The sequence below is a fragment of the Neoarius graeffei genome, chromosome 12 (genome assembly GCF_027579695.1).
Source record: "Neoarius graeffei isolate fNeoGra1 chromosome 12, fNeoGra1.pri, whole genome shotgun sequence".
Lineage (NCBI taxonomy): Eukaryota > Metazoa > Chordata > Actinopteri > Siluriformes > Ariidae > Neoarius > Neoarius graeffei.
The window spans coordinates 2,760,452-2,786,246 of NC_083580.1; the positions used below are offsets into that span (position 1 = coordinate 2,760,452).

Sequence of the window (25,795 nt, forward strand, 5' to 3'; positions counted from 1 at the left end):
AGGTTAATAAAAGAGCAGCGGGTGAAAATGGAGGCTGTCGGACATTTTGTGTTTTGATTGATGGCTCGGATCTGGCTGTCAGGATTCAGAGAGAGAGAGAGAGAGAGTGAGAGATGGAGAGAGATGAGGTGTTTTTTTATTATTATTATTTTTATTTTTTTTATTTTTTATAGAACTGCCACTCACAGGAAGTGCTCGACTCAGAAAAGTAGCCTGTTCTGTTCCTTACTGAGGTGTACGACTAATACGCTTTTGGTTTACGTGAACAAACATTATGCTGTATGCTGTATATATGTGAACAAAACTACATGAATGACTCACGTTCGACGCTAACTAGCTGCTCGCTGCAGGACGTAATGCATTCTAGAGAGCATTTGACGGGATGCAAATCGGACGCGGGCAGGATGACTCAGCAAAATTTTTTCACTATTTTCCTAGAAATGATAAACTGTAAAATTAAGATAAGGATCTCTACAAAACACAGTTTAGGTCATGTTTAAGTGTCTGCTGGATTCTTTGTGTCCATTAATTTTAATTTCGTGGACACTTTATTCTTTTTATTGTTATTATTAGCTAGCTACATGACCAAGCTAGCTAGCTATCTTTAAAGGACCCATGGCATGGTGGTTTGTTGATGGTTTAAACGGGCTCGTGGAGGTTTCCGGATGTTATATCCGCAGCCTTTCTTGAAATGAACCCTCGGCACGTAGATATAGCCTCCTGGGAGAAAGCCCCATTTCAGCGCTTTTCCCAGTGCGTCGTTTTGCTAATGAGAAGCAGGAGGCGGGGAAGGGTAGAGGGTGGGGGCGGGTCTTATCATTAATATTCATGACATGTAAACGTGTTACCTCTGATTGGCTAACAGCACTGTGACGCTACCTCCAGTGGGTCAGAACAAGCGGATGTGGGCGTCTTACTATGGCGAGAGAGAAGGAACAAACCGCGAAGGGAAAAATACCGCGCGCTGACGTCATTAAGGTGCGACGCGAGGAAATAAAATAAATTCAACAAATGTTTGGGTTTTTACTGAACAAACAAACAAATAAAATGAACGAGTGACTTAAAAAAAAGAATGTGAGTGTCTTTGTAAAAACTGTTTTGATTGGCTATTATAACAGAGCATGCTGCATGCTTTTTGGTTTTGTAGCGCAGAGTACCTGGCTAACTGCAGGAAGCGGTTAGCTGCACAGCTAATGTAGCCATTGCAAGGCTAACGTGGCACCGATTTTAAAACACGGCAAAACGACTTAACAGTTCTACACTTACTTGTTCGGTGTTTGTTGCTGATGCGGCAGGGATGCTTGGTACGGACCCAGGCTTCAGTGACAGTTGATGTGCAAAACCTGCCCTGTACTGTCCCAAGTTGTGGAAACATTCCTCAGGAAAATGCTTCCGACAAACATACACCGTCTTAGGTAGACTCGACGGCGTATTATTGGAGTAAATAAAATGAAGCCACTGCGTCTTCAGGGGCTCTCCCGTCGGCAGTAAAAACAGACTCCTTTCTGTGTTGTCACATCCATGTACAGTGCAACTTCCATGTTTGGTGGCAACTTTTGAGCTGGGCGGGGCAATCCATACAGTGGGTGGGAATCCAGAGGGGGGGGCGTGGGGATCATCTCCCTTGCTGACATAGTAAAGGGAAGAGCCTATCAACGCGCCGTTTTGACGCGCCATTCTCAAATGTTGACAAATGTTGGGCATAGTTTGGTTTACACATTATGAAATTTCTAGCCACTGGGGTGACTTCAGAAGGTCAGAGGAACTCATTTTAACGTTAAAAAACCTCAGAAAGTGAAAATTTCATGCCATGGGACCTTTAAGAGCATGTTTGGTTTGTAAAACAGCAGTGATCCCGAGTTGTTTTCCAAAGAAATTTTCAGTAATATCATAAATAATGTATGAAGGAATACTGGCTGATGTATGTCAAATCCCTTTAATTTATTATCTATAATGTTTAATTCCAAAACCTCGGAATTCACTTTATCATTACCGCTATGATAATGCTAATTTCCGCGAGTGAATTTCCGCTAGTTCATTCTAATGCTAATTTGCGTTGAGAATTTCGAGAGTATCAAGCTAAGCGCTGAAAGTGACGCTGAGCTACACTTCCAGACCACGCTTCCCAGAATGCACTTTCAGCAAACATGGCTCCCAGGAGCTACATTACCCACAAGTCCCAGCACGTCACGTCCCTGATCACTCTCACCCATTTCTCATTGTTCCTAAATTCCAGTTTCTGTTTGTTTCGTTGTCAAGCTGCTGCTGTTATTCTCCCTCGTAGCATTTTATGTCAGTTCATGTCCATGCGTCTCTTTGCTTGTTTTGTTTGTGGTTTACTTGAATAAAAGAAATCCTGCTTTTGCAGTCGCCTCCGCTTACCTTTACCCGACAGGAGCCGTTTCATCGCTGCGCAAAATGGAAGCGATAAAAACAAACTGTGAATGCGCTCTGTTTCCACTGAGTGATGTTATGAGATTAAAGCCGGGTTTTTTGGTCCTCTCGTGATAGTCATTCAGATCTCTGAGATCGGATATTTGACCTGGGATTACGATTGCATCCACCTCAGTAGCCGTGGCTGTGTTTAATTGAATGCGAAACATGTTTCCATTTCATTTTTTCGAAGTATTGCTTTGCTGGATCGTCTGAAAAAACTATCTCAGGTTAGCATATAAATGTTTTTGTGATATTTGAGAGTTTTTTCAAAATTCACATCTTTCCATTACTGATTTATTTTTAGTTCGCAAATTCAACTTCCACATTAAAGGTAGACTGCCTTTCAGATTTTTCAAGTGTAGGTCATAAAAATAATTTTCCCGATGCCCAATTATTTTTGTTTTGTGGACCGAAAGCTACTGAATTCGAATCACAGACTTCCAATTTTATTAATAAAAAAAAATAGAACAATTAATGACTTTAAGGCCACGTGGTCCTAAATTCTCCACTATTTTTTCCTGCTTCACCATGACCCAATACAAGATACTACGTCATGCATCACATGGTGGGTTTTCCCCGTTCATGCAAGGCATTGTGGGATACAAATTTGAAACAGGAGAGAAAAATGGAGGACGTGAGTGTGCGAATGAAACGTGAAAGAGTGACTACAATAACGGAAAGAAAGCGAGAAGAAAAGACGTTATGTTATACAACCCCGATTTTAAAAAATTGGGACAAAGTACAAATTGTAAATAAAAACGGAATGCAATGATGTGGAAGTTTCAAAATTCCATATTTTATTCAGAACAGAACATAGATGACATATCAAATGTTTAAACTGAGAAAATGTATCATTTAAAGAGAAAAATGAGGTGATTTTTAAATTTCATGACAACACCACATCTCAAAAAAGTTGGGACAAGGCCATGTTTCCCACTGTGAGACATCCCCTTTTCTCTTTACAACAGTCTGTAAACGTCTGGGGACTGAGGAGACAAGTTGCTCAAGTTTAGGGATAGGAATGTTAACCCATTCTTGTCTAATGTAGGATTCTAGTTGCTCAACTGTCTTAGGTCTTTTTTGTCGTATCTTCCGTTTTATGATGCACCAAATGTTTTCTATGGGTGAAAGATCTGGACTGCAGGCTGGCCAGTTCAGTACCCGGACCCTTCTTCTACGCAGCCATGATGCTGTAATTGATGCAGTATGTGGTTTGGCATTGTCATGTTGGAAAATGCAAGGTCTTCCGTGAAAGAGACGTCGTCTGGATGGGAGCATATGTTGCTCTAGAACCTGGATATACCTTTCAGCATTGATGGTGTCCTTCCAGATGTGTAAGCTGCCCATGCCACACGCACTAATGCAACCCCATACCATCAGAGATGCAGGCTTCTGAACTGAGCGCTGATAACAACTCGGGTCGTCCTTCTCCTCTTTAGTCCGAATGACACGGCGTCCCTGATTTCCATAAAGAACTTCAAATTTTGATTCGTCTGACCACAGAACAGTTTTCCACTTTGCCACAGTCCATTTTAAATGAGCCTTGGCCCAGAGAAGACGTCTGCGCTTCTGGATCATGTTTAGATACGGCTGCTTCTTTGAACTACAGAGTTTTAGCTGGCAACGGCGGATGGCACGGTGAATTGTGTTCACAGATAATGTTCTCTGGAAATATTCCTGAGCCCATTTTGTGATTTCCAATACAGAAGCATGCCTGTATGTGATGCAGTGACGTCTAAGGGCCCGAAGATCACGGGCACCCAGTATGGTTTTCCGGCCTTGACCCTTACGCACAGAGATTATTCCAGATTCTCTGAATCTTTTGATGATATTATGCACTGTAGATGATGATATGTTCAAACTCTTTGCAATTTTACACTGTCGAACTCCTTTCTGATATTGCTCCACTATTTGTCGGTGCAGAATTAGGGGGATTGGTGATCCTCTTCCCATCTTTACTTCTGAGAGTCGCTGCCACTCCAAGATGCTCTTTTTATACCCAGTCATGTTAATGACCTATTGCCAATTGACCTAATGAGTTGCAATTTGGTCCTCCAGCTGTTCCTTTTTTGTACCTTTAACTTTTCCAGCCTCTTATTGCCCCTGTCCCAACTTTTTTGAGATGTGTTGCTGTCATGAAATTTCAAATGAGCCAATATTTGGCATGAAATTTCAAAATGTCTCACTTTCGACATTTGATATGTTGTGTATGTTCTATTGAGAATACAATATCAGTTTTTGAGATTTGTAAATTATTGTATTCCGTTTTTATTTACAATTTGTACTTTGTCCCAACTTTTTTGGAATCGGGATTGTATACAAAGGAAAGGAAACGCAGGACCAAACTAATAAATATTGGCGCTCAGCGAGCACCTCGGTGTGATCAGCTGTTCGTTTAGCGACAGAATGATGGAACTGTCAGTGCACGCTCAAAGGGAAACCTGTAGATGGCAGTAATGCAACACTGTGGATGCCAGCTGCCGTAAAACCCAAAAGAAGAAGAAGAAGGTAAACCTGCGCATGCGCACACGGACTTCCTCTGTCTGCTTGACTGCGCCAAGCGAGTGATTTCATGCACATTATTTGCTTTAATCCCCTCAAATTAAATAACTTCCCAGCCACAGAATGGCCTGATATTTTGTGAGATATTACAGAAATAAACAGATATCCCAATAAGTACATTTCAGACGGAACTAAATTTTACCAATTTTATGAAATCGAAAAGTCGTCTCGCTTTAAGCAGGTTCATGGAAACCCAGCTAGTGAGTAATTTGACAATATAATGACAACTATACATGGTGCAAATAGGCTAAGTGTGAGAATTAGCTAATCCGAAACTATCGTAAGATTTGTGAAATCAGTAATAAAGAGAAAATATCAGATATTTTAAGACAGTTTGTAGTGCATTTAGCTAGTTACAGTTAGTCTAGTTAGGCAGTACAGTTAGCTATAAAAAAAAAAAAATGCTGGACAGGCCACGCCCACAGTTGACAAACTACAAGTAACATAAATTGTATGTTGTGTTGCTTTCTAGTGTGAACGCAGGGTAAGATCAGTTCAAAGCATGAATATGCGTAAGTCTAGAGCCTGACATTCGATGCTAATCCTGGGAACATTCATATCTTTCTCAGCTTGTGTATTTCTCAAGCCCTCTAGCAGCTGCTGCATGTTTAGCGTGAAGAAAATTCAAACATGAAGTGTGTAAAAAAGCTGAGAACATTTGCATACCCTCATTAACCTCCCTGTACCAAGTTTCTCTTCATTAAAGAGCTCGGAATTCGTGATTAGCATGCTTGGCGAGCGTGTGTATTTGTGTGTGTGTGAACCGAATCTCTGACCAGCTGCTATTTCCATCCCCTGGCAGGTTCTACTGGGACTTGATCATGCTCATCATGATGATGGGGAACCTAATCATCATTCCTGTCGGAATAACGTTCTTTTCCGAACAGACCACGACCACCTGGCTGGTGTTCAACGTGGCCTCGGACACCATCTTCCTGGTGGACCTGGTCATGAACTTCCGCACGGGAATCGTCAACGAGGAGAGCTCGGAGATCATCCTGGACCCCAAGGTGATTAAGATGAACTATCTGAAGAGCTGGTTCGTGGTGGATTTTCTCTCCTCCATTCCCGTGGATTATATCTTTCTGATCGTGGAGAAGGGCTTCGATTCGGAGGTGTACAAGACGGCGCGGGCGCTGCGCATTGTCCGCTTCACCAAGATCCTCAGCCTGCTGCGTCTGCTCCGCCTCTCACGCCTCATCAGATACATCCACCAGTGGGAGGAGGTAAGACAGAACGCCGTGTGCATCCGTCAAATCAGAGCTCTTTATCAGGAAAGCAGTTCGCAAACACCAGCAGGTGACGTCACGTGTAGAACATGTGTAAGGTTGATTAACTGCGGAGAAGAATTTACACGATTAGCAGTTTGAAATTCATGTCCAAATTGAAGCTTCTGCTTCATATTACGCTAACTGAATTCAAGGCTAAATTCATGGTTTGTTTTTGATTTCTACAAAACAAAGATAAAGTAAACTTTACGCACAAGAACACGCACACATACTGTACGTAGCATATATGTCGGTAACACTCCTAGCAAAGGAGTTGCTTTTTCGGAAAATAGAGCTAGTCGGCGTGTTTGGATTCGCCATCGAATAATTTTGGATCTTTTTGGAGCGTTTTTTGAAGATATCCAAGTGTCTACAATAGTGTTTAGCTGCTGTTAAATTCTTGGTGAGCAAAAGTTCCAATTTTGTCCACTGATTAAGGTTTTTGAAGAAAATACACACATGACTAGTGTTTGGTTAATGTTAGCTTACTAGCGAAGTACATTTCCAGAAGAGTTGAATTGTTTTTTGGTTTGCTTGCGTTTTTTGAGTAAGCATTTTAGAACGACCATCATGCGACGTTGTACAAAATGATTAGCAAATATTTATAGTTTAGCTAACGGTAGGTTGTTGGCTAGCAAAATTTTTATAGCTTAAATATGTAACTTAATACATTCCCAAAAGTTGATTTGTCTGCATGCTAGTCAGCTAGTCAGACTTTACCTTGGCTAGCTAAATAATCAACTTTGGGATGAGAACTTTTGTTTCTTACTTATTTAAGCATTTTTAAAGGTCCCATGGCATGAAATTTTCACTTTCTGAGGTTTTTTAACGTTAAAATGAGTTCCTCTGACCTTCTTAAGTCACCCCAGTGGCTAGAAATTTCATAATGTGTAAACCAGACTATGCCCAACATTTGAGAATGACGCGTCAAAACGGCGCGTTGATAGGCTCTTCCCTTTACTACGTCAGCAAGGGAGATGATCCCCACGCCCCCCCTCTGGATTCCCACCCACTGTATGGATTGCCCCGCCCACTTGTAGTGAGGAGACCATAGAGGGAGGACACAACAACATGGCATCACCTAAGCGAGCGAAACATGGAAGTTGCGCTGTACATGGATGTGACAACACAGAAAAGAGTCTGTTTTTACTGCCGACGGGAGAGCCCATGAAGACGCAGTGGCTTCATTTTATTTACTCCAATAATACGCCATCGAGTCTACCTAAGACGGTGTATGTTTGTCGGAAGCATTTTCCTGAGGAATGTTTCCACAACTTGGGACAGTACAGGGCAGGTTTTGCACATCAACTGTCACTGAAGCCTGGGTCCGTACCAAGCATCCCTGCCGCATCAGCCACAAACACTGAACAAGTAAGTGTATAACTGTTAAGTCGTTTTGCCGTGTTTTAAAATCGGTGCCACGTTAGCCTTGCAATGGCTACATTAGCTGTGCAGCTAACCGCTTCCTGCAGTTAGCCAGGTACTCTGCGCTACAAAACCAAAAAGCATGCAGCATGCTCTGTTATAATAGCCAATCAAAACAGTTTTTACAAAGACACCCACATTCTTTTTTTAAGTCACTCGTTCATTTTATTTGTTTGTTTGTTCAGTAAAAACCCAAACATTTGTTGAATTTATTTTATTTCCTCGCGTCGCACCTTAATGACGTCAGCGCGCGGTATTTTTCCCTTTGCGGTTTGTTCCTTCTCTCTCGCCATAGTAAGACACCCACATCCGCTTGTTCTGACCCACTGGAGGTAGCGTCACAGTGCTGTTAGCCAATCAGAGGTAACACGTTTACATGTCATGAATATTAATGATAAGACCCGCCCCCACCCTCTACCCTTCCCCGCCTCCTGCTTTTCATTAACAAAACGACGCACTGGGAAAAGCGCTGAAATGGGGCTTTCTCCCAGGAGGCTATATCTACGTGCCGAGGGTTCATTTCGAGAAAGGCTGCGGATAGAACATCCGGAAACCTCCACGAGCCCGTTTAAAGCATCAACAAACCACCATGCCATGGGTCCTTTAAATTAATTTGACGAAGTTTGTCAAATTTCTGGAAGATTTGTTGCGGTGATCTTTAGAGCATTCCTTTCAGGACAGATTGCTAACATGTCCAAACCCCATACGTTGCCTCAGACACCTGAATCTGTATAAAGGATTAGCAGGAGAAAAGAAATCCTTCAGCGAAACGACAGTGAGATTAATAAAAACTACAAGCACTGAGAGATTAATATTCTGAGCATAACGCAAGTGTGTTGGTGCAAAACTCAACCTTGCCCACGTTCACCTCGTCTCAGGAGGTGAGCGATGAGGACGGAGAGGGAAAGCTTCACGCTCGAACACACAGCTGATTCGGTGCTGTTCAGACGCAGCGGGCTGCACGCAGCGGGATCTGTACAAATACGTGATTTTTATTCCCTTTTAACCCTGAGCTGAAAAAAGGAACAATAAATTATTCAAACAATTACAAGATAAATAAATAAATAAAAATATCAGTTGAAAAAGCAGTTAATGATCTAAATCAGAAATTAATTTGATAATCATTAAATTCATCCACACATTAAACTTTTTTTAAATATCCATTTTCTTTTCACATTATGATTTCCATTTGTTATACTTCAGTTCACTTCTTGATTTTATTTTTTACTTTCCTCATTTCTTTTGTTACTAATTTTTGATTTAAGTTCTACAGTAAAGCATAAATGGAAAAAGGAAAAGAATAGACAGTAAAAAAGAAAAATCAAAATAAATCAGAAAATTAAAAAAAGTGTGTACATTAATAATTAAATTTATTTAATTTTATTTAATTTTTTTTTTAGTTCATTTATTACCAATTCCACGTTTTTCTTTTTTTGATATAACAGTGTTGGGCACGTTACTTTCAAAAAGTAATTAGTTATAGTTACTAGTTACTTTTCCCAAAAAGTAACTGAGTTAGTAACGGAGTTACTTTGTCATAAAAGTAACTAATTACCAGGGAAAGTAATTATTCCGTTACATTTTGTTCCCCCTCAAAAAAAATCAAATTCAATTAGTGTAATCATAATAAAAGTGAATGTTAAATGTGTTTAATGACTGAAATGGACACTTAACAGAACCAATTAGTAACGTTATCTACACTATATTAATATTTTTGTGGGACAATGTGAGATAAGACATCTATCAAATGTAATATATTTTTGTAGTTATTAAAATTATGTTACTAATTACTGGCCACTGACGAGGACAAACGCTTTGTTCCTCGACATAATGTGCATTGCACGTAAACACTCTTGCCTTTTATTTCAAGTAAGAAAAGTCCTGTCTGTATTTCCAGTGTGAAAGCGCAGTGCTGGGCTGACCGCTCGCCATCGCTGGGTCTTCCGATTGAAAGAGCGCGCAGTAGTGCAGTAGGCGTGGCCTACCTACATATGTTGTCCAAATCTACTCTGATTGGCTTACTGTGCCGTTGTCTCGTGTCTCCCCGCCCCACACGAAAGCAGAGTAAAGAAAGGCTGAACGAGCAGCGTGCCAGATGAGAACAGCTTTAATAAAGTAACGCATAGTATTTTATTGTAAGTAACGGGAACGGCGTTATAACGATGTAAAAAGTAATTAGTTAGATTACTCGTTACTAAAAAAAAGTAACGCCGTTTATTTCTAATGCCGTTATTCCCATAACTGTATATACAGTAGTGTGTGTGTGTGTGTGTGTGTGTGTGTGTGTGTGTGTGTATATATATATATATATATATATATATATATATATTAAAAACCTAATTATTTTGTGCTGATCAGCTTTGATTTGGCCTGATAAAAAAACATCCTTTTTTTTGTTCCATGTTTAGTTTAATATCCTGTGTGCTGATTAAAATAATATAAAACCCAAACACTGAGGCTCGAGAGTCCTGCACATTTTCTTCTAATTGGTTGCTTGCAGCTTCAGATCTCTTATCAGAAACGGTTGGATCGTAAACACAGTGAAATGAGAAGTGTGAGAAGTGTGTGTGAAGTGGCTTAGTGTCTCTAAAGTAGGTTTGGCCTCCAGCCTCTGATCGTTCAGGTTGTGTCTCTGTGGCAGCGTCCCAAACACAGAGCGGTGGAGTCAGCACTTTGTGACTGGCCTTAATTGAAACAAGGATCTCTCTCTCTGTCTCTCTCTCTCTGTCGCTCTCTGTCTCTCTCTCTGTCTGTCTCTGTCCCTCTCTGTCTGTCTCTCTCCCTCTCTATCTGTCTCTCTCTCTGTCTCTCTCTGTCTGTCTGTCTGTCTGTCTGTCTGTCTCTCTCTCTTTCAGCTAATCCGGGTCAGAGCACCGATGTAAAGACAGACAGGAGGGCACTGTGGGTGTGTAAAAAGAGTGACGCAGCATCTTCACCTGAATCTACGCTCTACTTTTATGACCAGTCTCAAAATATCACTGTTTCACACCACTGTATTATTCAACTCCTTAAAAACTCACCTCAGCGGTGAAAATTACATTTAATTGTGATGATTTTGTGCAGAAATGATAATATAAAATGATTACTTGTTAAATTCGAATATTTATGTTCAGTGTGGTGGCACGGTGGTGTAGAGGTTAGCGCTGTCGCCTCACAGCAAGAAGGTCCGGGTTCGAGCCCCGGGGCCGGCGAGGGCCTTTCTGTGTGGAGTTTGCATGTTCTCCCCGTGTCCGCGTGGGTTTCCTCCGGGTGCTCCGGTTTCCCCCACAGTCCAAAGACATGCAGGTTAGGTTAACTGGTGACTCTAAATTGAGCGTAGGTGTGAATGTGAGTGTGAATGGTTGTCTGTGTCTATGTGTCAGCCCTGTGATGACCTGGCGACTTGTCCAGGGTGTACCCCGCCTTTCACCCGTAGTCAGCTGGGATAGGATCCAGCTCACCTGCGACCCTGTAGAACAGGATAAAGCGGCTAGACATAATGAGATGAGATGTTCAGTGCTAACTCACGCTAAGAAAGTGGACAATCCTTCGTCGGTTATTGACTCGATAAAGTTCTTCGCTGTATCCAGGAGCATTCCAGAGTTGCATCACTTTTTAGTTTGGCTTTCCTTATTTCCCACTGAGTCGGCGATTGTCAGTGCTGTCACTATTTAGCTCATGTGAACTAATGAACCATTTCCAAGCCAGCCAACCTCATGATGTCACATTCTACACGAGGACAAGACGGAGCTACACTTCTTTTTAATCCTGTTTCAGGAATTTTAGAATGGGAATCCATCTAAGCGTCTGGTGTTTCACAGCCGCTTTAAAGGAAAGCTTTATGATGAAACTAATCTAAAGGTAAATCGTTACGTGGTGTCAGAATTCCAAACACAAGCTTGCAGGAAGCGTCAGCAGGTTTTCCTTACAGTTCAGTATTCCGTACACCTCAGCATTCCGTACAGTGCTTACCTCTGCTTACCTTACACATTATAACATGACACTGATACGTTTTTATTTTTCTGGCGTGGCAGCAGTACGCTTCCATAAAATACTACTAATAATAACAATAACACCATGTGTTTTCTATGTATAACCATTCTATTTAGCATATTCCGTACACTTCAGTATTCCGTACATTTTAGTATAATGTAATTGGGACAGCATTAAGCAAAATTTAGTTTTAATATTTATTGGATATCATAATAATACTATGTTGTGCTCTTTAAAATGGTTATGTAAAACCCTTCTGTCTGAGGTTGGGCTGAGGTGCCCTTGAGCGAGGCCCCTAACCCCCAACTGCTCCCCGGGCGCTGTAGCATCGCTGCCCACTGCTCTGTGTGTGTGTGTGTGTGTGTGTGTGTGTGTGTGTGTGTGTGTGTGTGTGTGTGCTCATTGCTCACTTGTGTGTGCATGTGTGTGTTCACTGCTTCAGATGGGTTAAATGCAGAGGAGGAATTTCACTGTGTGCTTAAGTCTGTGCTTGAGTGTGTGTGTGTAACAAATAAAGGCTTTTTGGCTTGGCTTCTATTTAATAGAGTGCGGTATTCCAAACACTTTAACATTCCGAACACTTTGGTATTCCGAACACTTTAATGTTCCAAACACTTTAATGTTCCAAACAGTTCAGTATTCCAAACACTTTAATATTCCAAACACTTTGGTATTCTAAACACTTTAATGTTCCAAACACTTTAATATTCCGAACAGTTCGGTATTCTAAATGCTTCAATGTTTGGAACACTTCAGTATTCCAAGCACTTGAGTATTCCAAACATTTTAATGTTCCAAATGCTTCAGTGTTCCGAACACTTCATTATTCCGAACACTTCAGTATTCCAATCACTTTAATATTCCGAACACTTTGGTATTCCAAACACTTTAATGTTCCAAACACTTTAATATTCTGGACAGTTTGGTATTCCGAACACTTTAATATTCTGAACACTTTGGTATTCTAAATGCTTTAATGTTCTGAACACTTTAATATTCCGAACAGTTCGGTATTCTAAATGCTTCAATGTTTGGAACACTTCAGTATTCCAAGCACTTTAGTATTCCAAACATTTTAATGTTCCCAACACTTCAGTGTTCCGAACACTTCAGTATTCCAATCACTTTAATATTCCGAACACTTTGGTATTCCAAACACTTTAATGTTCCAAACACTTTAATATTCTGGACAGTTCGGTATTCCGAACACTTTAATATTCTGAACACTTTGGTATTCTAAATGTTTTAATGTTCTGAACACTTCAATATTCCGAACACTTCAGTATTCTGAACACTTCAATGTTCCAAACACTTTGGTATTCCGAACACTTTAATGTTCCAAATGCTTCAGTATTCCAAACAATTCAATTTTCCCAACACTTCAGTATTCCTAACACTTTAATATTCCAATCATTTTAATATTCCAAACACTTTGGTATTCCAAATGCTTTAATGTTCCAAACACTTTAATATTCCGAACACTTCAGTATTGTGAACACTTCCATATACTCCCTCTCGACATGTCCGCTCAGCAATGAGAGAGATGTTTTGATTGTCAAAGAGCCAAGAGACTGTGTGTGTGTGTGTCTATATTCCCAGGATAGAAAGAAACGGATGTGAGTGTGTGTTAGAGCATTAGAAAAGCATGGGTGTTTATGTGGCCTATGCAGACGTGTGTGTGTGTGTGTGTTTGCATATTCCCAGGTCAGGAAGTTACATGTACCATGTATTCCCAGGCTGTGTGTGTTTTGCTGTTGCCAGGGTCTGGCAGCTCTGAAAGACTTGGCAATGTGGCTTATTTTCAATCCTGTACACACACACACACACACACACACACACACACACACTGCAAAACCATAAATAAAACTCTTCTCTGGATTTACTGTGTGATCAAACCATAGCAGCAGAAACTCTGTGTGTGTGTGTGTGTGTGTGTGTGTGTGTGTGTGTGTGTGTGTGTGTTTTATGGCTCAGGGTTAAAGCTGCTCGGAGCTCAGGTGTAATGCTGATGTGACATTTCGATGATATATATAGCAGTGTGGGGTTTCAGGAAGCCGTTTTTGCTGATAGAGCTGTAAGATTGTAAGATTATGCAATAAAATGTTCAGAAAACATTACTTTTGGGTAAATAAATAAATCATAAACATACACAACTGTTTGAAACTGTAATATTGCCTTTTAAATCTACCAGAAAAGACATTTGAGACGAGTGATTCCAGTCAGAAACGGCCATCAAAACATCTGTTCTGTTTGACCAATCAGTGATCGGCACTATTTGTAGCTCCGTCCACATACGCGCATTCGGATTCAGTTCAGGTGCTGTAGTGGAGGATTATGGGTAAGTAAGTAGTGTGAAGTTGAGGAGAAGTTCAGCAAGATAGATAAAAAGGGGTGAGTTTACACACACACTAATATTCCAATATTATTCCGAATATGACAAGATTCGGAATTTGATCCGGGTCTGTAAACAGCATATTCCAAATTTGGCCTTATTCTGACTTTATCATTTTCTGATTAAGATGTGAGATACTATTTTATTCTATATTACTATATTAGGGGCGGCACGGTGGTGTAGTGGTTAGCGCTGTCGCCTCACAGCAAGAAGGTCCTGGGTTCGAGCCCCGGGGCCGGCGAGGGCCTTTCTGTGTGGAGTTTGCATGTTCTCCCCGTGTCCGCGTGGGTTTCCTCCGGGTGCTCCGGTTTCCCCCACAGTCCAAAGACATGCAGGTTAGGTTAACTGGTGACTCTAAATTGACCGTAGGTGTGAATGTGAGTGTGAATGGTTGTCTGTGTCTATGCGTCAGCCCTGTGATGACCTGGCGACTTGTCCAGGGTGAACCCCGCCTTTCGCCCGTAGTCAGCTGGGATAGGCTCCAGCTTGCCTGCGACCCTGTAGAAGGATAAAGCGGCTAGAGATAATGAGATGAGATGAGATTACTATATTATTACTATATACTATATTATTCCGGTTTTCGGAGCGTCCTGTGGACACGTCCACATACACGGATTCAGAATATTTGTCTTGATTCGGATTTTTACGGCAGTTTAAACCCGACACACAGCCTCTCCCGAACCAACGTTAATCGGAAGACACACGTCTACATATAAACACTAATATTAGTCGAATATCCATTTTCATTAGCCATGTAAACATCTTAGTAGGTACTCATATCGTCTTTTTTGAAATAAGAGCAAAAAACAGGAATATTGTATGGTTAATATGTGATATAAGACTTTAGAATCGGATGAAGGCCGTAACCGGAGTAAGTCAGTGCAGCTGCTGGAGAACGGGAGTGATATTTTACAGCTTAAACACTTTAAATATTGTACTACACACTTTTATAATCATTTATACATTTCACTTCCTGTAACAAGCCTGATTAATCCGGGGGGGTAAAAACGGACATTCCAACTTTGTTTTATCTGGACTGGAATTTTGGACAATAATATGAAAATAAAATTCTTAATCCGCAAATTCTTGGTTTTCTTCTTGTCGTGTGTAATAAATGTAATTGTTATTCTTTTTTGCACGCAGCAGTGAGGGAGTTAAATACAATCTCAACAAAATGTGGCTTAAACACGCTCAGTGTGGATTTGGAGGATCGTTGTCTCTGCCTGAGGGACGTCTCCGGGCAAAATTCCTCCCGCTGCCAGACTGCAAAATCAGTCGAGTCCTTCCCTGCAGAGACAGACAGGAAGTGAGGATCTCTCTCTCTCTCTCTCTCTCTCTCTCTCTGGTTGTATGGTATGACAGCACCCGTGTCGACACACTTGATGGAATCACGTCCCGTTCTTTAAACTGCACTAGTAGGCGATTTTAAACGCTGCAGCTGATTTTATTGATAAAGACGTGAGGATGAAAGGAAGCAGGATCTCTGTGTTGTTCTGATAAACGAGTAAAATCTGAAATGGGCTGCTGTGAAGGAATAAAAGACTCCGAGCGGTGCTGCTGTAAGAGGAAACTCCTGCAGACGGGTTGGTGTGACGAAGCTGAGTCACCGTCACCCCCTGAGTAACAGACTCCTGACTCCTGAAGGGGTTCAGTTCTTATCCCACACAGATTTACCTTCAGTTATGAGTTTACTTGTGAAAGAACAAGAAACTGCAAAGCAGCATGAACTTCCCTGTCCTGAAGACCGAGTTCCAGCTTCACCTCGTCAGAGCACTGACACTGGAGACTCCTTCCACACGTTACAGCCACACGTTCCTCCTTCCACACGTTACAGCCACACGTTCCTCCTTCCACACGTTACAGCCACACGTTCCTCCTTCCACACGTTACAGCCACACGTTGCTCCTTCCACACGTTACAACCACACGTTCCTCCTTCCACACGTTACAGCCACACGTTCCTCCTTCCACACGTTACAGCCACACGTTCCTCCTTCCACACGTTACAGCCACACGTTCCTCCTTCCACACGTTACAGCCACACGTTCCTCCTTCCACACGTTACAGCCACACGTTCCTCCTTCCACACGTTACAGCCACACGTTCCTCCTTCCACACCTTACAGCCACACGTTCCTCCTTCCACACGTTACAGCCACACGTTCCTCCTTCCACACGTTACAGCCACACGTTCCTCCTTCCACACGACCCTCCTTCCACACGTTCCTCCTTCCACACGACCCTCCTTCCACACGACCCTCCTTCCACACGTTACAGCCACACGTTGCTCCTTCCACACGTTACAGCCACACGTTGCTCCTTCCACACGTTACAGCCACACGTTGCTCCTTCCACACGTTACAGCCACACGTTCCTCCTTCCACACGTTACAGCCACACGTTCCTCCTTCCACACGTTACAGCCACACGTTCCTCCTTCCACACGTTACAGCCACACGTTCCTCCTTCCACACGTTACAGCCACACGTTCCTCCTTCCACACGTTACAGCCACACGTTCCTCCTTCCACACGTTACAGCCACACGTTCCTCCTTCCACACGTTCCTCCTTCCACACATTACAGCCACACGTTGCTCCTTCCACACGTTACAGCCACACGTTCCTCCTTCCACACATTACAGCCACACGTTCCTCCTTCCACACGTTACAGCCACACGTTCCTCCTTCCACACGACCCTCCTTCCACACGTTACAGCCACACGTTCCTCCTTCCACACGTTACAGCCACACGTTCCTCCTTCCACACGACCCTCCTTCCACACGTTACAGCCACACGTTCCTCCTTCCACACGTTACAGCCACACGTTCCTCCTTCCACACGACCCTCCTTCCACATGTTACAGCCACACGTTCCTCCTTCCACACGTTACAGCCACACGTTCCTCCTTCCACACGTTACAGCCACACGTTCCTCCTTCCACACGTTACAGCCACACGACCCTCCTTCCACACGTTACAGCCACACGACCCTCCTTCCACACGTTCCTCCTTCCACACATTACAGCCACACGTTGCTCCTTCCACACGTTACAGCCACACGTTCCTCCTTCCACACGTTACAGCCACACGTTCCTCCTTCCACACATTACAGCCACACGTTCCTCCTTCCACACGTTACAGCCACACGTTCCTCCTTCCACACGACCCTCCTTCCACACGTTACAGCCACACGTTCCTCCTTCCACACGTTACAGCCACACGACCCTCCTTCCACATGTTACAGCCACACGTTCCTCCTTCCACACGACCCTCCTTCCACATGTTACAGCCACACGTTCCTCCTTCCACACGTTACAGCCACACGTTCCTCCTTCCACACGTTACAGCCACACGTTCCTCCTTCCACACGTTACAGCCACACGACCCTCCTTCCACACGTTACAGCCACACGACCCTCCTTCCACACGTTCCTCCTTCCACACATTACAGCCACACGTTGCTCCTTCCACACGTTACAGCCACACGTTCCTCCTTCCACACGTTACAGCCACACGTTCCTCCTTCCACACATTACAGCCACACGTTCCTCCTTCCACACGTTACAGCCACACGTTCCTCCTTCCACACGTTACAGCCACACGTTCCTCCTTCCACACGTTACAGCCACACGACCCTCCTTCCACACGTTCCTCCTTCCACACATTACAGCCACACGTTGCTCCTTCCACACGTTACAGCCACACGTTCCTCCTTCCACACGTTACAGCCACACGTTCCTCCTTCCACACATTACAGCCACACGTTCCTCCTTCCACACGTTACAGCCACACGTTCCTCCTTCCACACGACCCTCCTTCCACACGTTACAGCCACACGTTCCTCCTTCCACACGTTACAGCCACACGTTCCTCCTTCCACACGTTACAGCCACACGACCCTCCTTCCACACGTTCCTCCTTCCACACATTACAGCCACACGTTGCTCCTTCCACACGTTACAGCCACACGTTCCTCCTTCCACACGTTACAGCCACACGTTCCTCCTTCCACACATTACAGCCACACGTTCCTCCTTCCACACGTTACAGCCACACGACCCTCCTTCCACACGTTCCTCCTTCCACACATTACAGCCACACGTTGCTCCTTCCACACGTTACAGCCACACGTTCCTCCTTCCACACGTTACAGCCACACGTTCCTCCTTCCACACATTACAGCCACACGTTCCTCCTTCCACACGTTACAGCCACACGTTCCTCCTTCCACACGACCCTCCTTCCACACGTTACAGCCACACGTTCCTCCTTCCACACGTTACAGCCACACGACCCTCCTTCCACACGTTACAGCCACACGTTCCTCCTTCCACACGTTACAGCCACACGTTCCTCCTTCCACACATTACAGCCACACGTTCCTCCTTCCACACGTTACAGCCACACGTTCCTCCTTCCACACGACCCTCCTTCCACACGTTACAGCCACACGTTCCTCCTTCCACACGTTACAGCCACACGACCCTCCTTCCACATGTTACAGCCACACGTTCCTCCTTCCACACGACCCTCCTTCCACATGTTACAGCCACACGTTCCTCCTTCCACACGTTACAGCCACACGTTCCTCCTTCCACACGTTACAGCCACACGTTCCTCCTTCCACACGTTACAGCCACACGACCCTCCTTCCACACGTTACAGCCACACGACCCTCCTTCCACACGTTCCTCCTTCCACACATTACAGCCACACGTTGCTCCTTCCACACGTTACAGCCACACGTTCCTCCTTCCACACGTTACAGCCACACGTTCCTCCTTCCACACATTACAGCCACACGTTCCTCCTTCCACACGTTACAGCCACACGTTCCTCCTTCCACACGTTACAGCCACACGACCCTCCTTCCACACGTTCCTCCTTCCACACATTACAGCCACACGTTGCTCCTTCCACACGTTACAGCCACACGTTCCTCCTTCCACACGTTACAGCCACACGTTCCTCCTTCCACACATTACAGCCACACGTTCCTCCTTCCACACGTTACAGCCACACGTTCCTCCTTCCACACGACCCTCCTTCCACACGTTACAGCCACACGTTCCTCCTTCCACACGTTACAGCCACACGTTCCTCCTTCCTAATGTTACAGCCACACGTTCCTCCTTCCACATGTTACAGCCACACGTTCCTCCTTCCACACGTTACAGCCACACGTTCCTCCTTCCACACGACCCTCCTTCCACATGTTACAGCCACACGTTCCTCCTTCCACACGTTACAGCCACACGTTCCTCCTTCCACACGTTCCTCCTTCCACACGACCCTCCTTCCACACGTTCCTCCTTCCACACGTTACAGCCACACGACCCTCCTTCCACACGTTACAGCCACACGACCCTCCTTCCACACGTTCCTCCTTCCACACGACCCTCCTTCCACACGTTCCTCCTTCCACACGTTACAGCCACACGCTCCTCCTTCCACACATTCTTCCTTCCACACATTATAACCACATGTTCCTCCTTCCACATGTTTCTCCTTCCACAGAACTGCAGCACATTATTGATTATCTGAATCTGTTTTGTTTTGCAGCGTTTTGCTGTAAACGTCTCTGTGAACGAGCTCTGACCATAGAAACGAGAAATAGGTTTTTTTTATTCTTTATTGGAATTTTTCTGATTTTTCCATATGTCTTTCAGGAGATTTTTTTTATTTCACATTAATCTGAGAAAGACAAAAATGAAAAACAGGAGAGAAAGAATGAGTAAAATGGTCAGTGAGAGAGACAGAGAGGGGAGAGAGAGAGATGGTGTGAGAGAGGGAGAGTCAGACAGTTAAAGAGAGAGAGAGACAGATAAAGAGAGGTAGAAAGGGACAGAGAGAGAGATGGAGAGAGAGAGAGAGAGAGATGTTGGTTGTTTTTCAATCCCCATGACTATGAGACACATCTGTCTGCACATTAGAGCTCATAACACACCATCCTCTCTGTGGAGCCTTGCTGGTGTGTGTGTGTGTGTGTGTGTGTGTGTGAGGGCAGGTTCCTAAACAACAACACAGCTGCTCATCTTCACTACAGTCAACACCATAAACACTAAAGCTAATACGGACAAACGATTATATTTACATTTATATTTATATCGGATTGGTCAGTGGGATAATTTGCATATTTCACATTTGCATATTGGTGAAGACGTTCACGCTGTGACATTTAGCTCAAGTCGGTTTTACGCTGCGTGACTTTGGTACAGTTTTGCTGTCAAATGTAAATCACACACCGTGACTACGTAAACCACGCCCATAAACAAGCCACACCCACAAAAACCCTGATTTAACCTGAAAAAAAATTCTTGAGTCATGAGCTGTTATAAACATTTATAAACATTTTCAGAAATCCTGTCAAAAAGAGAAAAACAGGACAAATAGTAAAGGGACGGTACTAATTCATCTCTTTGTTTGTTTATTTGTTTATTAATTAATTTAATTATATCAGAATAAGTAAAATATATATCAAAATAAAAAATATTCTTATATATACTCATACACTATTTTAAACATTTACAATTTTTCAGACATTCTTTAAGAAAAAACCCCAAAACAAACAACAAAATTACCAATGGCACAAATTTGTTTGTTTGTTCATTTATTTATTTATTTATTTATTCACACGTTAGCACTGAATAGTGTAAACATTTATGAAAATGACACAAAATTCCTCTCAGAAGGAATATTTATCATGTTCATTAAATTCACTTCAACTAGATAGAACTCGACGCCAACAGCGTCGATGGGGACGCCTCCGCCCGGTAGACCGCACGCCTTATTAAGCTGTGATTTGGGGACGGACATTTGACCTCACAGTAACCTTGACCTGGTGAAATTACTCGTATCAGCCTTGGAGATATTGCGTTCACAAGGTTTTCAGACAGACATTTGACCCCACGGTGACCTTGACCTTAGACCTTTTGATCTCAAAATCTAATCAGTTCGTGTTTGTCCCAAAGCGCACAAATGGTGAAAGTTTGGTGAAATTCCTTTCATTAGCCTTTGAGATATCGCGTTCACAAGGTTTCGGGATGGACGCACGTATGCACGCACGGACAGACGGACAACCCGAAAACATAATGCCTCCTGCACCTTACGGTGGCAAAGGCATAAAAATCCTGACACTGGAGACTCCTTCCCTAAACGTTAAATGAACGCTTCCTGACAAACTCATCAGTGATTAATCACGTTTTTAATCCGGTTACGTGAGAACACGACGTATTACAGCGACCGAGCCGTTAAATATAATCCCGACAAGTTGTGAATGCGTTAATGATGATTACATCATATGAGCAGTGCAGGTGGGGTTTAATGGCTGGAACACCGACAGCGCTGCAGCTTTAAGAGTCTCTCAGACGGAATGATTCATCAGTCCTCAGTCTCGCGTCAGGTAAACTGATCTGCCAGGAGGAAACATGAGCCGCTCGACCTCCAGCTCAGGGTCACGGTGCCACGTGCGAGTGGTGCTCAGGGTCCCGTTTAACAGCCGTGAAGTGTGTAAACAGATCAGCGAGTGTGTGAGGTCAACGCTGTCTCAGACGGCTTTCAGTCTTAAAGGTTACTGGACGTCCTTCAGGGAATCGGAACAGATCAGTAATCTGGGTCGTGATCAAGATTCAGTTCGAGCTGATTGATTGGTCCTCAGAGCACCACAAGGAAATATCAATCATTACATCATCAGAAAAAAATTATAAAAGAAAAGGAAAAACTGAGGTTTTGGGTTTATTAGAGAAATCGAGTGAAACAAAATATTTTTTAGCTTTTTTGGACATTTTAAAATGAGATGGTTCGAGGCAAAATGAGACGAGACGAAAGCAGAGAGAGAGAGAGAGAGAGAGAGAGAGATTTATTTGAGATGGAGAAAGAGAAAACAGGAAATAAAAGACAAAAAAAAATGGAAGACTGATGTGTTGTCTTTTTGACTCCTGTTGAAAAAAATGACGTTGTTAATGGTACACCGCCTTTCAGATTTTTCAAGTGTAGGTCATAAAAGGAATTTAACCGACACCTAATTATTTTTGTTTAGTGACCAAAAGCTACTGAATTCAAATCACAGACTTCCAGTTTTATGATTCTATTTTTTAAAAATAGAACAATTAATGAATTTATCTCCATATGGCCCTGAATTCTCATTCAAGATACTACGTCATGCATCACGTGGTGGGCTTTCCCCGTTCACGCAAGGCATTGTGGGATACAAATTTGAAACAGGAGAGAAAAATGGAGGACGTGAGTGTGTGAATGAAACGTGAAAGAGCGACTACAGTAACGGAAAGAAAGCGAGAAGAAAAGACGTTATGTTCTATACGAAGGAAAGGAAACGCAGGACCAAACTAATAAATATGGGCGCTCAGCGAGCACCTCGGTGTGATCAGCTGTTCGTTTAGCGACAGAATGATGGAACTGTCAGTGCACGCTCAAAGGGAAACCTGTAGATGGCAGTAATGCAACACTGTGGATGCCAGCTGCCGTAAAACCCAAAAGAAGAAGGTGGTAAACCTGCGCATGCGCACACGGACTTCCTCTGTCTGCTTGACTGTGCCAAGTGAGCGATTTCATGCACATTATTTGCTTTAATCCCCTCAAATTAAATAACTTCCCAGCCACAGAATGGCCTGATATTTTGTGAGATATTGCAGAAATAAACAGATCGCCACATTTCAGACGGAACTAAATTTCACCGATTTTATGAAATCAAAAGGCCGTCTCGCTTTAATGAAAAATATTTTTACAAACAGCACTTTATTTTCATTTGATTTATTTTAATGCATCGCTGTGAGTTAAAACACGTCTTCTTTAAACTCTAAAATATAAAAATAAATAACTTGTTGTCTTCTAGGAAAGCAATCAGCGCCGGGACGCGTGATGAAGCGGAGTTACTGTTACGGCCTCAGCACTGATTATGTTCCTGAAGTGTTTTATTCCTTTTACACCACAGCAACTCAACAACAACAACTTTTTATTTATTAAAGTACAGCACGTCCTTTCATGCTTTTTATCCATTTATAGTTACGCTTAACATCGTTTCATTTCATCCATGAAACAGCTACGTTCCTGTTCTCTTCCGTTGTTGCAGCTGGAAACAGTCGCATTACTGCAAAGCGATAAATGTTGTCAATCTCTTCACAGAAAACTTCATCACATCGATCGATGATTAAAAAAAATCCATGTATGTCCATTGTCTGCTGTCCAAGTACAAGAATGAGCTATATATAGAAACGATGATGTATTAGAATGAGCGCTAATTCAATAGCATTAAAAAATAACGTTATTACTTTTATTATTAATCTTTTTATCCAAACTCGACAAAGTAATAAACATTCTCTCTGTACTGCGCTCTCCATTTTTATATCTATTATACATAATGTACATTTTCTTTCCATTTTTTCTTCTGTGGTAGAATGTTCGTTAAATGTACACGTGCATACGTTTATGACTTTCGTGTATTAAATGCCTGAACGTGGGCGGCATGGTGGTGTAGCGGTTAGCGCTGTCGCCTCACAGCAAGAAGGTCCTGGGTTCGAGCCCCGTGGCCGGCGAGGGCCTTTCTGTGTGGAGTTTGCATGTTCTCCCCGTGTCCGCGTGGGTTTCCTCCGGGTGCTCCGGTTTCCCCCACAGTCCAAAGACATGCAGGTTAGGTTAACTGGTGACTCTAAATTGAGCGTAGGTGTGAATGTGAGTGTGAATGGTTGTCTGTGTCTATGTGTCAGCCCTGTGATGACCTGGCGACTTGTCCAGGGTGAACCCCGCCTTTCGCCCGTAGTCAGCTGGGATAGGATCCAGCTCGCCTGCGACCCTGTAGAACAGGATAAAGCGGCTACAGATAATGAGATGAGATGAGAAATGCCTGAACGTCATCTCTGTAACGGAAATACGACTTTCATTTTGTGGAAAATCTCATGAGGAAATAATGAACATGGCTCACTCTGAGCTACAAGGGGTTAATGTACGTGTAGGTGCTGAACGAGGGAACGTGTGACGTGAAATGGAGAAAAAGAAATAAATGAAGAAGGAAGGGATTCGTAGATTCGTGACAGACGCAGCAGCGCTTCCATTTTTCTTTTTCTTTTCCTGCTCCTCAAATTTGAGCACATCCAAATCTCTGAGTCCTGTGGCTGCACTCGCTCAGACACATCGAGGCTGAAATATGGTGTGTGTGTGTGTGTGTGTGTCAGTCATAGTCCTTTGTTCTCCATCTGCATGTTTTTGTACCAGGCACCTGTGTACCCTTTGAGTCGAACACATCAGATGACTTCCTTCGCTCTCTCTTATCCTGCGCCGTACAGGTGCCCCGCCCCCGCACAGGTCCAGGTGAACACAGGTATAGTGAGGCAGGGGTGTTTGTGTGTGTGTGCGTCTCAGTGTCATCATCACTGCCAGGGATTACACACGTCCACCTGCTGCCGAGGCACGTGACTGACAGCTCCAGTTCCTGGCCACACCCCCTGGCGCTGAGTCATGTTGCCCCGGCGACAGCCGCAGAGTTTCCATCGCGCCGGTGCGTCAGCCATTTCAGGGCCGCCTCGTTTGCATTCGGGCTAACAGCAGGGGAAGTGGGGAAATTTTCATAATCACATTTTCTCTCTGCACCTGGCTAATACTAATCACGGTGAGGGATTAATGCTGCTTTTTTTTAAACCTCGCTCTCAAAGCAGGTGAACGTTCAGTTTAGATTTTAATCAGAATTAAATTATAATATATATAAATATGTTCAGTATTTTTAAGAGATTTTCAGAGGTTAAAACTCATCACAGTCTGTTTTTAAAACACAGCCAGATTTAGAGAGAGAGAGAGAGAGAGAGAGAGAGGAATAATGGAAAGAATGAAAGAGAAACAAAAAGGAGCAGAGAAAAAGAGAGAGAATAAGGACCAGAAGCTAGAAAGAGGATGGGATGGAGGGAGGAATAGAATGAAAGCAAAGAGAGAGAGAATGGGGGAAGAGAGAGTGACCGAGAGGAGAAGAGAAAGACAGAGAGAGGATGGATAAGAGCGAGAGGGAAAGAGATAAAGAGAGGGGTACATGAGAGTGTGTGAAATATGGGGAGAGACAGAAAGAAAGGTAGAAAGGCTGAGACAGAGAGAAAGGGAGGATAGATCAGAGTGAGAAAGTGAAAGCGAGGGAAAGAGGGAAGGAAGAATCGAGAGAAAGAGGCAGAAATAGGATGCATAGGTGAGTGAGAGAATGACAACGAATGAAGAAAAAACAGGAAAAAAAGAGGTAAAGCAAGGGTGGATGAGAGTAAGAAGGAAAGGAAACGAGTGAATGAGAGAAGGAGAGAAAAAGAGGGAGACAGACAGGGAAAGGGGATGAATAAGAGAATGAGAAAGTGAAAGAAGAGGAAGGAGCGGCATAGGGAGAGAGGATGGATATGAGAGAGAGAGAGAGAGAGAGAGAGAGAGGGGGAAAAGTAGGCGGTGTTATCCAGGACCTAGGATTGCTGATATGCAAATTTGCAGCTAATCTGATTGGCTGAGGGATTGTTGCAGGCGGCTGCTCAGAGGAACCTCTTGAGCCGAAGAAGATCCTCTCTCAGGGCAGTGTGTGTGTGTGTGTGTGTGTGTGTGTGTGTCCCTCTGATCGGCCCTAAAGCTCTCCTCACGCGGAATGTGTGCTAAGTGAGCGTGTGTATCTGTTCCCCTGCAGCAGGAAGTATGCGTTAGTGACCTGAGAGAAGCCAAATGGCGTTTTATTTCATCAATATCAAATCTGTTTGAGCTTTGAGCTCATTTTA

At 43.5% G+C, this 25,795-nt stretch overlaps 1 protein-coding gene across 1 annotated transcript in view; it reads left to right on the forward strand.

Annotated features, from left to right (window-relative positions):
* LOC132894847 (potassium/sodium hyperpolarization-activated cyclic nucleotide-gated channel 1) overlaps positions 1-25,795 on the forward strand; it is a 235,409-nt gene that overhangs the window by 28,544 nt on the left and 181,070 nt on the right. Inside the window, exon 2 of the mRNA XM_060934963.1 lies at positions 5,801-6,224. Within this exon, the coding sequence (XP_060790946.1) occupies positions 5,801-6,224 (424 nt within the window). The remainder of the gene's footprint in view (positions 1-5,800; positions 6,225-25,795) is intronic.